The sequence below is a fragment of the Anguilla rostrata genome, chromosome 1 (genome assembly GCF_018555375.3).
Source record: "Anguilla rostrata isolate EN2019 chromosome 1, ASM1855537v3, whole genome shotgun sequence".
NCBI lineage: Eukaryota > Metazoa > Chordata > Actinopteri > Anguilliformes > Anguillidae > Anguilla > Anguilla rostrata.
Window position 1 is genome coordinate 50,516,056 of NC_057933.1, and position 13,859 is coordinate 50,529,914.

General features: G+C 37.4%; 1 protein-coding gene across 2 annotated transcripts; it reads right to left on the bottom strand.

Moving 5' to 3' along the window:
* Nucleotides 1-1,102: 1,102 nt before the first annotated feature.
* gdf6a (growth differentiation factor 6a) lies at nt 1,103-9,567 on the bottom strand. 2 transcript variants are annotated; one of them, XM_064340922.1, is made up of 2 exons: nt 9,052-9,567; nt 1,103-3,601 (listed from the first exon to the last, which is right to left on the bottom strand). In XM_064340922.1, exons 1-2 carry the CDS (start codon nt 9,428-9,430, stop codon nt 2,712-2,714), a joined length of 1,269 nt encoding a protein of 422 aa, XP_064196992.1. In that variant the 5' UTR covers nt 9,431-9,567; the 3' UTR covers nt 1,103-2,711. The 2 variants fall into 2 exon arrangements, with proteins under 2 accessions (XP_064196992.1, XP_064196998.1); XM_064340928.1 differs by having other exon boundaries at nt 9,082-9,565.
* Nucleotides 9,568-13,859: the final 4,292 nt, after the last annotated feature.

Consider the following 13,859-nt stretch of genomic DNA (forward strand, 5'->3'; position numbering starts at 1 on the left):
TGGATTAGCATGATACTGTAATGAAATCTGGACATTCAATAACCTTTCAAAGCAGAACTATAATGATGACCAGGCCATGGCTGATAGCCTACATGGAAACAATCATTTTCAAGTCTTTTCATCTCAAATTGAGAAACATTACAGTGTTAAGTAAACGTCACCAGTCAACAGAAAAGCCCTTCAGAATATACTGTGGATCATGTCTATATGCGCATGCTGAATGGAGCCTTTCTACCCTTGCATTAGCCTGCATCCCATATGTGTGCATTCTGCTATTCTACACGCAGCCAAGATGTGACATGTTCAGAAATGAGAAGTCTGCCGGTGTTCTGAATGAACCATGCATTTCACAGCTAAACAAAATGTTGCAATGAAAGGCCTGCATCTTTTCAGAACATCATCATCAACAACGCAAACATCTCATGAAAAACACGTGTGGAATTGATCAGATTGTACAAATCAATATTGCACGCTCAATATTATTGCAAAGTTCTATAACCGTAAGCAAGCGGTGTTCATTTTTTATTAACACTGTTAATATGCCTATTAACAAGAGCCGTTTTCACATAGGCCTAATTGGAGGCCACAGTCGTTCATTTATGAAAAAAAAAACCACTAACAAATGTCCTGTGACATCCATTCTAGCAGACCAGAGAATAAATAAAAGCCAACGCTTCCTTTCCAATTAAATTGCAATTTAGACACAGTTAATGCTAAACGCAGTATGGCTCATTCACCAGGATCTGATTTTAATTAAATAAGAATTCGTAGCCTACCATACACCGATAATGGTATAGCCTATACACATTAGCTTTTTGTGATATAGAGACTGAAACATTTATATTAAAAGACAAATCACTTTCATCTTTTATCATTTACCACCAATACAAGACACTACAAAACTGTAGGCTACTTGTTTGCAAAATATAACAAGATATAGCCTAGAATATAATACAAAATATTAATATCGATTAACCATTATGAATTATATACTTTGAGTAGATTTGCATCAACATATGACTGAAACACTTTTCAACTAGAATCGTGTCCTCTCGTTTGATAGCTTACTTCATGGAAAGAACTGAGATCAAGCCATCAGAAGTACACGAAAGGGTGCATTTTCCGTTTTATTGGTACAGTAATAGTGCGGAATATTATCCGTTAAAATATATAATTAAAAAGAACTTTACACTCTACTTGAATGCACCTCAGAACTTAGAGCCTATATAACTATGAGGTAGACATTAATCTTGTTTCCACCCTCAGTACAGAAGATTGAATACATTTAAATTAATCTTATCATCGTAGGAAATACATGATTATCATGAAACTGTACAGCACAAATAATAAAATAATAATTATAGAATAGAAATTATAACAATTTGAGTGCATATAAAGGTATATACATTAATAAGAAATGTGGTTGGTCATTTCATCATTGTTGCACTTGCAAAGTTTAAATATACACATATTTACAGCTCAAATTATGAACAGCAGTGCATTCAAAGCTAATGTGCATATTAAATATCTCGCATGCGAGTCTCTAACAGTGGAGTTCTCTCGGAAGACCTTTCCACCTTACAACGTGGATATGGACAGTTGTCGCAGAAGTGCGTACGTAAAGATGCAGACGTTGTACCAAAGTCAACAAATCATTGAGGCTTCAGGTTTTTCCGTGTGCTTTTATGATGCAACAATGAGATCCCACTGGCCTTTTTCGCCATGTCTTCGCATAAGTATGATGTTCAGACACAACAAGAAATTGTTTTCCAAAACCACGCTGCTCTTCTACATTTCCAATAGTTTTCATTTAGTCCTGTAGCTACCCAAAGTCTTTCGCAGCTGTAGTTTGGTTTTCTCACTTATAGGGCCGGGAAGCAGTGTGCGCGTGCGGGGAGGGGGATTCAGCCGTATAACTTTCTAATCATGTCTCACTTTATGTTTGGTAGTTACATTCACCTTTCAAAGGGACAGTAAAGGCCTGTCGATAATATGAAGGCATGTGATGCGGCATCATCAGCCTTATTGGACTCTAGCAACTTTCAGTCAGCCGGTTCAGTCGGGTCTCCAAGTGCATGACCGCGGAAGGAACTGGAACTGTGTTTCTTCCTAAGCTCCGAGGGCCTTCGTTTGAACAGGTGCCTGTCGGCGCATTCTGTCGTAGGCAAAGAATGGCGCAACGAAATTCCCCATTGTCCAGACATTAACAAGCACTACGTGGCTAGAATGGTGTTCTTCGCATCAGATCCCGCATTATGGTATGTAAACTGGAAGCGGTGACCTGCCAGTAGAAGTTTAGTGACATATTGAACCGTACCGTAGCATAGCAAGACCGTAGAGCCTACTCATCTATCTGAAACCATCTATCTTTAAAATAAATAAATTGCTTGCTGTCATGAGATGACCGATTGAACTTGAATGACTTTAAACTAGTAATTATACATAGGCCTACATAATTCGATAATGTTACGGCTATTATGTAAGAGTTAAACGAGCTTAAATTGACAGAATAAATATGTTTCAATATTACAAATAATGCATTCTATGTAGAGATCCCTTTTGAATATTAATGAGGCACACGTGGTGTGGAAAAACGCAAGTCCTGCATTCAGACACGAAATGACACGGCTTCTTCACACTGAACCGGCCCATAGCGTTTGTTTTGCGTTTATGGAATCAAACACAGATCCTAATAATTTGAAAGAAAAATGCTACCTGCAGCCGCATTGCTCCACGACCATGTCCTCATATTGTTTATACACAACGTTATTGCCGGAGTCAATATAAAGAATGCTAACGGGACTAAGTTTCGTAGGAACGCAACAGCTCGGAGGCGTGCTATTGGGATCCATTGAATTCATGAGAGTTTGAATGATGGCGTGGTTTGTTGGTTCTAAGTGCGATCTCAGGGGGAAGTCGCACACGCCCTCACAATGATAGGCCTCATAATCCAAAGGAGCAATGATCCAGTTGTCCCAACCAAGTTCTTTAAAATTAACATGAAGGGCTTTTTTGCTGCATCTCGATTTTGATTTTTTACCGTGTCTCTTCCCGTGCCGATTGTTTAACACAGTCCTACGTCTGCGTCTGGCTTTGAAGTGAAGACCTCCTTCATCCTCAGTTTTTCGCAAGCCACGAGACTTTATCTTCTCTTTCATCTCATTAAATAGGTTCTCCCTCTTCCTGGACCTTGTAAATACCACCAAAATAGCCTTCTCTTGCTGGTGACGGCTGTTTCTGTCAAATCCAAGACGTTTTAAGTCTATTTCCGTTTCTGATTTACCATGAGTAGCCCTGAGCTGGACACAAAGCTGGCTCCCCAGTGCAGAATGATGGCGATTTTTAAACATTTCCCACACATCCAAAACCTCCCATCCTGGTTTTCTAGAATCCTGGAGATCAAGAGATTTAGAATCCAGTAGCCGCTCTGATCGACAGGAGAGTAATTGAATGCCATAGAGACCTGTCTGAGACGCTTGGAAATCCCCGGGCACTTTTCTAAATATCCTTAATTCAGCTCCCACCAGCTCCTCTTTGTCTGAAAGGGTTGAGACATCAAACAGATACTTTTGTCTTCGCAAAGGAGAGTGCAAGAGATCGTCTGCAAGATAAAAGAAATAATTGCAGTCAGATTCACTTAGGATGTACAGTGTTCAGAAGGGAGTGGGGGTGGGGTCACGCTCTGACAGCACAGTCCGATTTGTTTGTCTTCTTGTTTCCATTAACCACACAGAGATTACAGTGCGCCACATTCTGATCTGCAAGCATTAATATCAGATTATTATTATTATTATTATTATTGTTCCATCTGGGACTATATGTACTCAGTAAGAGTTGATTTAACACAGAAAACTTTACTGTATTTTATTGTTATGCTGTTTAATTGCAACAGTCATATCTGTTTCAATGGGTTCATTAGCAAGTGAAGCTATTTAAATAAATGTCATCATGGGAAAATGAAAAGGCCTTTAGTCACATCTCACTGAAATATGCTGCTGCATACTCCTCATTGGTGTTATACTTATGGTTTGTTCATTCTTTGATTTTGTATAGATGGGATTTGTTTGTTGTAATTATGCTCTCCTCAGGGTATGAAAATGTAACAATAACCACAGAAATAACATACTGCTTCTCCTCCTACTACTGCTGCTACCACTACTACTACTACTAATAATTGTAATAATAATAATTATTATTATTATATGTAGAGCTTATAGCAATTAATTTTGGATTGTTAGGTCATGGGTTGAATACACGCTTAGGGCTGTGTTGCAAATTTGACATTTTTGTAAATGGTTCCTGTGCAATTGGGTAAAATATGTAAGGTGCGAGCTATTTGAAGTCACTGTGGATTAGGCCATTGTGCCAAATAAAAAGTATATAAAAAGTATTCAAAATAACAAATCAAAATGAGACTAATGATCTAATTATAGATGATTACTTCAAAACACCTACAGGTGAAATTACTGTGTTGGTTATCATAGTAACCCTGTGCAAAACTATTGGATAAGCCAATAATGATTAGGAAAGTAGGCTTTTTTATCTTACAAAACTATAAGAAATACCTCACACACTCATAATTATGAATAACTTTTAGACAGTTTTGAAACTCACAAATAAATAAAACATGCATATATTTCAATGTTAAAAAATGTAACCGTTTTTCCATTCATCACAATAGAGGGTAATGTTACACTTCTAACAATGTGGCATGAAGTATAATTTGGGAGGTTGAATATTAATTTGAACAATATACCTCGAGACATTTTATCTAATGAGAACCATACCGTAGCGATTACATGACACATTAAAGCAAAACATTAATGCTATTAATGGATACAAACGGATTATGTACAGTTCCTTTTGGTTTTTGAATTGACGGAGTTGAGGTTGAGTTTCTGAAAGGCACAAAACTTACACATCCTACCAAGCAACGAGAAACGAATGCAAACTATGGTTATCACTGAACGCATTTTATAGGCTACTGTGCGTTTTTCATTTAACTGAAAAGTTCACAATAAGATGGCAAACTGATTTCTGATACACTTCACTAAAGTGTTATGGAGTTTCTTGCACAGCCTATGATTAAAAAGCCTCAGATCAATGTACCCAAATCCCCTCTGCTCCAAAACCCCTTGTTTTAAAACTGTGTTTCTCATTCATTCTTATATAATTATTAGAATAATACATATAAATACGTGTGCAGGCATGCATTATTTTTAACCTGTATTTAACCTGTATCCGTATTTTCTCTTTATTGTCTCTATAAGGAATTTAGATTAAATCAACAAACTTAAGTGACTGTGTACTAGAATAAACAGCAGTCATGTACTATTTTGCTTTACTGTCTGACATTATACGCCTCCCACAACTGTCCCCACTAGGCCTACTTTTTGAAAAAGCAAATTATCCAAAAAGATATAACTGTGAAACGGAGGTGGACACAAGTGCCCCAATATGATGGCAAAGACCGCACTCATCCAATGAATTTTGCACATTTTAAAAATCTATAAATCGAGCCTATTGGCTATGTACAAACGTGAATTTATAATTCTGCCCTTCTAGACTACATATGCATAGATACATTTTCCAGAATAATTTTATAGTCTATTTCAAAGGTGGCCATTACCAATGGATACTGAGCCGTGCATTAACATCTAAAAGTTACATCTCAACAAAATCGAGAGATTATATTGCACTTTTTATCAATATAGTTTGTATGCTACATATTGCACAGAATGCTAACGTGAATACAACTCCACATTTCAAACTGAAGAGCTCTAAACGTATTTTTAAACTGTTTAAGCATCCAGACACTATCCCAGGAGTTTCCAGTAATTTCGTTTTCGCACGTGTTTAAAACAGACTGAAGACTGAAATCACGTTTTTGAGAAATAAAATGACAAATGGATTCATATGAAACGAAGCGGTTTCAGTAAATAATTAAGTCCATTAATCTCAATTAACCGAATCTACTGCGTCTTGTTTCACTGTATTAGCATTTTTTCGATATGACTCTAGAGTTGAATTTAATACACTAGGCTAGGGACGCTGAAAATACGTTTTAACACAAAAACATATTACTATTTCGATAATTAAACTACACTGCGAGTAAATTAATGCAGCCAATTATCCAAGAAAAAACGGTTGTTTGTGAGCTACTAATGTATATATTTTTTCTGCAGATGAACCGGACGAAGTTTAATAATAAAAGTAAATTGAAACCGTTTGTTTCGGTTGCTTTGCGCGTCTGGTCTGCGTTAGAGGTTTATAAGAGCTCGAACAAATCGAATACAAGGTCACCAAATAATTAACAGTTAGGAATCCCCTCCTTACCCATTAGAATACTTTCCTGCTTATATTTCATTTCCCGTCAGCCAGAGATAACATTCCCAGAACTAATGTGCTCTTACTGATTATGCCAAATAAATGAAAGATTATGCCAAATGAATGCCATATTTTGCATAATATCAAAATTTAATTTATGGATTTTGATTAGGGCATGTTATAATGGCAAACGTTGTTTAGCGGCGATTTTTAAAATAATAGATCTGTTTTTCAGGGTTGAAACATTTAGCCTATCATTTGCAGTGTAAACATTGTGAACTTCAGATATTTCTTTTGTCTCCAAATGATGTTTAATCGACAGCTGTTTTATTACAGACCCTCATCACAATGACATTTAGTCTGAAACTCCGCATGTTACAGTATGGGTATAACCATATTTTTTTCTTTCTTTGCTCTTTTATGTTTAATGGAAAATATATTGTGTAAACAAGTGTGTCCGTAAAATATGTGTGTGTGTGTCTGTGTGTTTGTGTGTCTGTTAGCGAGAGAGAGAGGGGGGGGGGTGTTTCAGAGAGAAAGACAGAGAGAGAAAGAGAGGCAGAGAGAGGGGGAGGGGGGAGAGAGAGGGGGAGAAAGAGAGAGAGAGTAATACTGAGGCTCCCGAGGCCAGCAAGCACCATCTGCGTTTTAATGAGTTACTTCAAGTGCCAAAAGTAATTTTCATACATTCAGCTAGTTCTTGTCTGATCTTGCGACCGTAACGAACCTAAATCTATTAAGTTTTCTGATCTATTTTGCATCAGGAATTTCCTGCTTCAGTATGAGGGAAAGTGTTTATTTTTCTTAAAGATGTGTTGGGTGGAAACAGCTTGATAACATCTATAAATTGAATGGGTTTGTTTTTAAAGAGCGTGAAGTTTAAACAAAAGCCATCCCCACCAACGACGACTCTTTTGGGAAAGCTGCGTATACAGGCCTACATAAAACTGTCGTCCATTTATTTATTTATTTATTTATTTTACTTTAGTATGTGCGGATTATCATGAGTTTAAAGTTTTAATTTGGCCTACAAAAGTCAAAAAACGGCAAACGGGAAAAGTGACACATTGTGATGTGAGAAATACTCTTTATAGAAATGAACTTTCAACACATGAGCTTGGACAAACTTTGACAGAAGACGTATTGAGCAAAACTAACGGAAGAAAAATTATTTTCCACAATTAAGTGGCGGTCATGCAGAGAGGTGGGTAGTAACTACTTCATAGGAACTGAAGTTTTCTTTAATTTTTATTTTGGTGATGTGCCATTGGCTGAGCTAGTTCATTATGGGAGAATAGACAGTGTTTGATATGTTATGACATGAACACTCAATTAGATCACTGAGTTCAAATACTCCAATCAGCGGTTCGATGCTAAGCAACCCTCAGAAGGTCCAGCAAGAGGTCATAGCCAGTGACACATCAAATCAAAATCAGAAGAGAAAGTGAGGCTTTTTTAATCAAACCCGTTCAGAATTCCAGAATTCACTGCTTAAAGTCTAAGTTCTATTTTCTGACGGGAGAGAATTCCAATGAAGTTAAATGATAGCTTTTATTTCCCGACCAAGGTAAACTCAGCTCACATGCCCTCCTTCTTGTCTGTGTATTTTGTTTGTTTGCGTTTGCTTTTCGTTGTTAGCCCGATTATTTTATCAAATCAGTCAGTTAAACTGCTAGGTAACCATAACCACCACACTCTCCTGAATGACACCCCCGCCAACCGAGTTTTTATACTATAGCCTACCTGTTAATTGTAGGCTACTGGTTTTATAAGTCTAGCATTTGAAATGTGACCATTTTGTAGCTATATTCCCTTTCTACATCGGAATGCTTAGGCAAGTTAACAAAGTAGGCCCCTATTTCCTATTTTATAGGAATACAAACATTACGTTTATTATGGTCGTTGAAATGCGTCACTGTCCCGTGTTATCTGTAATGTTTTCATAGCCTATCCTTCATTTACACTTTTCGTGAACTTGATTAAACAGGAGTAAACTATTCCAAAATTATACACAAGAGACTAAATATGGCTTGTTGAAGTATATCGAAGTGCCCTAATTGTTCAATGTGATTCGACTGTTAATTAACTCTGCTGGGAAGAACAACGCCTGTAGCACCTTTATGAACTGAGACGGTCAGGTTGATAGGAGCAGGTTCGATCTCCTCACGCGATGAGGGCGAAAATGATTTACAGCCTTGATCTGGAAAGCGTTTCAACTAGTGTTTAATTGTCGGGCTACTTGCAGGTCAATGCAAGTAGAGGCTAATTTAACTCTGTATGTGTCGCAAATGCGGATTGTTTTTCAGTATGTCCCTGGAATCTGTATACGATATAGCCTAACAAAACTGAATGTTTCGTTCACATTGCAGAAAAGGCTCCAGTTCAGCATGTCAAGCTGAGAAACTAATAAAATATTATATTCTAATGATTTCATGAAAATATACTAACGAACATGTCATATATATCAGCGATATATATTTGTATATGTTAAAATATTGCTACGTTAACTCGTCGTTTCATTCCCACCCCTACAGCTGTAAACTAATTAAGCACTAGGATAGCCTACCTGTGTCAGTGCGCAATAAAGACTGTCGACTGTCTCAGATTCAACCAACAACTTTTCCTTTAAAAACCCGTTTGGTGTGAAAGAATAATACACGTTGAAGTACCCTTTCACCTCTGCTGTCTATTAAATTGTGTATGGGCGATTTCAGCGCAACTTACAATGATAAATTATCATTATTTTTGACCAACCTTTTCCTCTGTCCACAAAACTTGTAATGGTATTTGCAGATTTGGACGCCCGGAACAAACTTGCGTTTAGCCCCAGTTTTTCAGCGGCAGAGTACGTCCTGTAAATGGAGAGCATGTAATCGTGTGGCACAATTGCGTCTTTGAACTCATCCTGATGATAACTTTGGCTCGAGGAGGATGCGAAGATTTCTTTAAGGAATTTTGGGGGCTTCTGTCCATCATGTAGGATCCTGGTTCCCTTATTCCTCCTGGAGACTGAGGGGGAGAAAATAGCAGCTGACTGGAAACACGGTAAATCCCACAGAAAGATAAATAGCAGGTAGAAGGCTACTGCCCGAAATACATCCATAGTAGTATTGTCCCAAAATAATTTTAAGATCCACAGTGAAGCCGGTATAATCGCTCGAAGGAAGACAGTGGCCAGAGCTAGACTTTTCGTCCACCAGAAAAGTGCGCTCTCTCCACTAATGCGGAGAGCAGCGGCGGCTGCATCAACAGAGACACGCCCACTCGCATACGCTCCTGTGGGACCTATTTATTGGAGAACTTTTCTCTGTTCTTTCAGTCCACTTCTGAAAACGGACATCGAACAGTGTTTCCCTGCTCCAGAGAAAGCATCACCAAAGAATGCCTTGCAAATTCGACAAAAAGATGGTATATTCAGCAAGACTGGTTATGTTGGCCTACTGCCGGTTTTGTACTGGAAATAATTCTAAATGAAGGAATGAAAGAACTGATGGACTGCATGGTCAGTTGACTTAACTAATCACAATGCATTACTGCCAGTAAATAAGTTTTATGATATGCAGTTTATTTGTTGAAACAATTAAAAAAGAAAATGACGTAGAGCACAGGTCCCTAAAAATCTTCACATGCATTCTGGCCCTGGTGCAAAATAGCCTGTAAATGGTAGCTCAGAGGCCCATTAAATGCATAGCATTTTAGAAGGGGACGGAACAATTTCCATTGCTTTATTAAGCTATAACATGCTGCGCATTGTCGAAACAGGCCTAGATAGGCTAATGTCACTTCAAGTGTCTGGATGTAATATGAGCTGCAAGTCATTTGTTTGCTCAGTAAAATAACTTTGTTCTGTTAAGTCCGTCGACTTCAAGGTCATCTTTTTGTGAACTTTCCTCTTTTTTATAGTGTTCGCATAATGTTTACCCTTTGCAGTTCCAAAAACAGCCACATACGTGTTTAAATATGTATGTGTGTGCATGCATGCATGTATGTATGTATGTTCCATCATGTTGATCTTTGTAAATGTATGTTGTGTTCAGTTCTTTCTGTCTATCTTTGTTAATTAACTTTCAACTTTCAACCCACCGTATGACTTTATATGACAAAAATAGCCTGCACGCGTTCCCTAACTGAAATATATATATGATTTATAAGACACCTGAGATACAAGACTTCCTCAGAGACTAATATGAGCACAGCAGTTACATTCTGTTCATGAGACCTATGCGACTATATTGAAGCTACTTCTTATTATACATAGATCGTAACCAAAAAATAAAATAAAATAAAATAAAACAAATAACTATCGGCCTCGAGATTAAGTTAGCTATGGTACTGTGCCGCAAAAATCGTTTAATTTTAACGGCTTATACTGCCCTCAAGCGGATTTGCCGCAAAAAGGCACGCTGTAACGCGACGACGGCAGCAAGCAGCCTAGCAGATTTCGCATTCACATCTACTTTTCTTAACAATACGGAACACATAGAAATTAGAGATGGCACTAATTACTAAATAGGGTAACTAGGTCTATTTAACGCAAACCACCCTTGAGAAATACATATTCGACAAAGCACGTTGGTACATCTATTTGTGGACATAACCACGTAAAAAATTCATTTAGGATTTAAAAAAATGCTACGCATTGCAAATAATGTGACGAAAAATCTTTCAATTATAGTCTATATGCCCTACAGAGGTCGAGACTAAACATCTTCAGCCACTGATAAGATGCTAAAACAGGATAGGCCTATATGGATCACTTATTAACCAATTGTTGTGTTTACAGGGTATAACAAAGACAAGGTCTTCCTTTGGTGATAAGATCAAACATTATTTAGAACAGGAAATGAATGGGCAACATTCGGCAGTCCCTCACAGGTGCCATGACGTTTAGACGTACCTTAGTACTGTTCAGGCTCAATCACCAGTTAATTCTTATTTAGTAATAATTATGAAGTGAACACTAGTTTTGTTTGCTTTAATACCCAAACAGTTTGCAGGTAGTGCATAGAAAGCCAATATTCCTGGAGAGCCAATATGAGTTTAATATTTGTCGGATAAAGTGCTCCATACTATTGAAAATAATTATTTTTTTATCAATTAAGGTGGGATCACTAGGCAAACAGAGTTTAAAAAGCACAGGAGTGACTTTTTTGAGGCGAGGTTATTAAAGAGCTAGCCAGGTGTCAATATAAATTTGTACATTGTTCTTGGAGAGGGAACCATCCCTTCTGAAGTCAATCAACAAACAAATCAAAATAATATACCATGTAGTGAACAGTGTAGGCCTAATCCAGAGGGAAATTTTAAAAATCAAATAAGAAAAATATGAAACGATTCCCTGACCCATGAAAACACCAGAAACCCTTTGACAAAGGACTTGAAACACCCATTAGCAAAAAAAATAAATACAGAAAGACCTGTAATAGCCTACTGTATATACACTGTGATAGGAATGTCGTAAATTTTACAGTAACGTGTAGGCAGCAATTACTGTCCTTGGAAGTTGCTATAATATATATTAACACTATATATTTACTGTGGGATGGGTACTGTAGTTGTGAGGGGTGGGGGGGCACTTTAGAGTCTCCATTTAGCCTAAACTGCATGTCTTTGGACTGGCCAGGGAAGAATATGTGAACCCAGGAAACTCCACACAGAAATCCCACACAAGATTTGAACCTGGGACATCCACTGCACCATTGTGCTGCCCCAACAACAATGTAAGATAGCAGAGCAACGTGACCATCAAGACAAACAAAAAACCAACCCACATAATTAAACGTCACTGTATCTACAAATATTATACAAGTTGCTGTGATTAAAACATTTGTCCATGATAATTCAGTGATGCTTCAATTACAGTTACAAATTAAAGTACTTTGTCAAAAGTAAAAAATGGTTGAACAGGCTACTTAAGTGATTTTGACAATGAGAAATCTCTCCAGTAGTGCGGAAATAGATGTTACGACGGGCTCCTGTGTCAAATGTGTGTCTTGTTGGATTAGGATACGTAGGTCTTCATGTGAAATTTGAATGCTTTGAAAGAATGCTTTAAAGATCTACAGCTACATACATATATACAGGTTTTATAGTAAGTGTAATTTGCTCATTATACAGTAATGCTGCTGTGAAAACTACAAAAATCATTTATAGTAAAGAAAATCGTTGAGTTCATCTTAAGTCCTATTTAAGGTTGTATTTTGGATTGTTGATCACCCGTCAATTACACCCAATCTTAGTTTTTCAAGCATTACACTTTGTAACAATGCAAAATTTAGCATTGTATTCCGTCCCATGTTAGTTACCATTTTCTACGTTCACAGACAAAAGTAGAAGAAATGATTCCATGATTGTCGTGAAAAGACTTCGCTGGATATCGTGACTGTTGGCCTACTGGGCATCTGAACACAGGGTGGCTAGTGCCCAGGATATAATCTTTATAATTTAAAAAACGTTCTGCGTTGTGTTCTACAGGTTAGGCTACTCAAAGCCAGGAGGTCCATAAAAAACGATGATGTAAATATTTGGAAATAAAAATTGCTGAAATGTATCATTTTTAAAATAATTATATACTCTAATAAGAGGTTAAAAGTATAGTTAATCTTTCTTTAGCTCTGGACCTTCTATTCACTGCGTGTGGTCAACAACTGAAGCGATCGCCTTTAATGTTTAAAACAGGGCCATGCAGAAAACTTGTGAGGTACAGGGGCCCAAAGTGTGAAAAGGGCATACCAACTAGAAAAACAGTTTTACGACGCACATGTATTTCACATATAAACATATTTTACCGAAATTAATGATTCGAAAATGAATAACAGCAGAAATAGTTTATTTATTTATTTATTCATTCACTTATTTATTTATTTTAACTGGCGAACAGTCATTTAGTTTCTACACGCTATGCATTCATACTGCCTAAAATGAGTAAATTATTACGAACTCATTTACATGCATGTAATCTTTTAGGCCAGGTTTACACACAGGGGCACGGTTCTCGCGTACCACTATGTTTCTACCAGCAGAGGGCGGGTGGATCACCTTGTCCTTAACCCTCGGTCACAAACCCTCGGACAAGTCATTACTTTATGATTAACTTATATTTCAGATCATTTTCTAACCACCTACCAGATCAGTCTGATATTCAGCATCTTGGTTTTTGTGTCACACTTAGACTGTGTTACACACAGACCTATGACAAATAATTTAATGAATTAGCATGTAGACTAAAGCCTCAAAGCTCAGTGGGAAATTCTCCATCAAACAACATTACTGTGATACGTAAGGAAAAACAGAAGAGCAACTATTTTTCAGGTGACTGAGAATGTCAATGCATGACACATAGCGAGGGATATCATAGTAGGGTTGCAGTGCATAAATCCTTCATTACAAAGACAAATGCGTTCAAGAGAGTTCAATGGTCCAAAAACCATTGGCACTGGTCTACAGAGATGTGGAAAAAAGTGATACGCTCAGATGAATCATCCTTCACCATATTGTCAACAAGCGGACTAGTGCATGGGTGGCGTACACCA

Excerpts from the sequence above, each read along its gene's own strand:
- gdf6a (XM_064340922.1), bottom strand. The coding sequence starts at position 9,430 with ATGGATGTATTTCGGGCAGTAGCCTTCTACCTGCTATTTATCTTTCTG. Across the intron at positions 3,602-9,051 it reads AATAATGATAATTTATCATT|ACGATCTCTTGCACTCTCCT; the intron begins GTAAGTTGCGCT and ends TTTATCTTGCAG.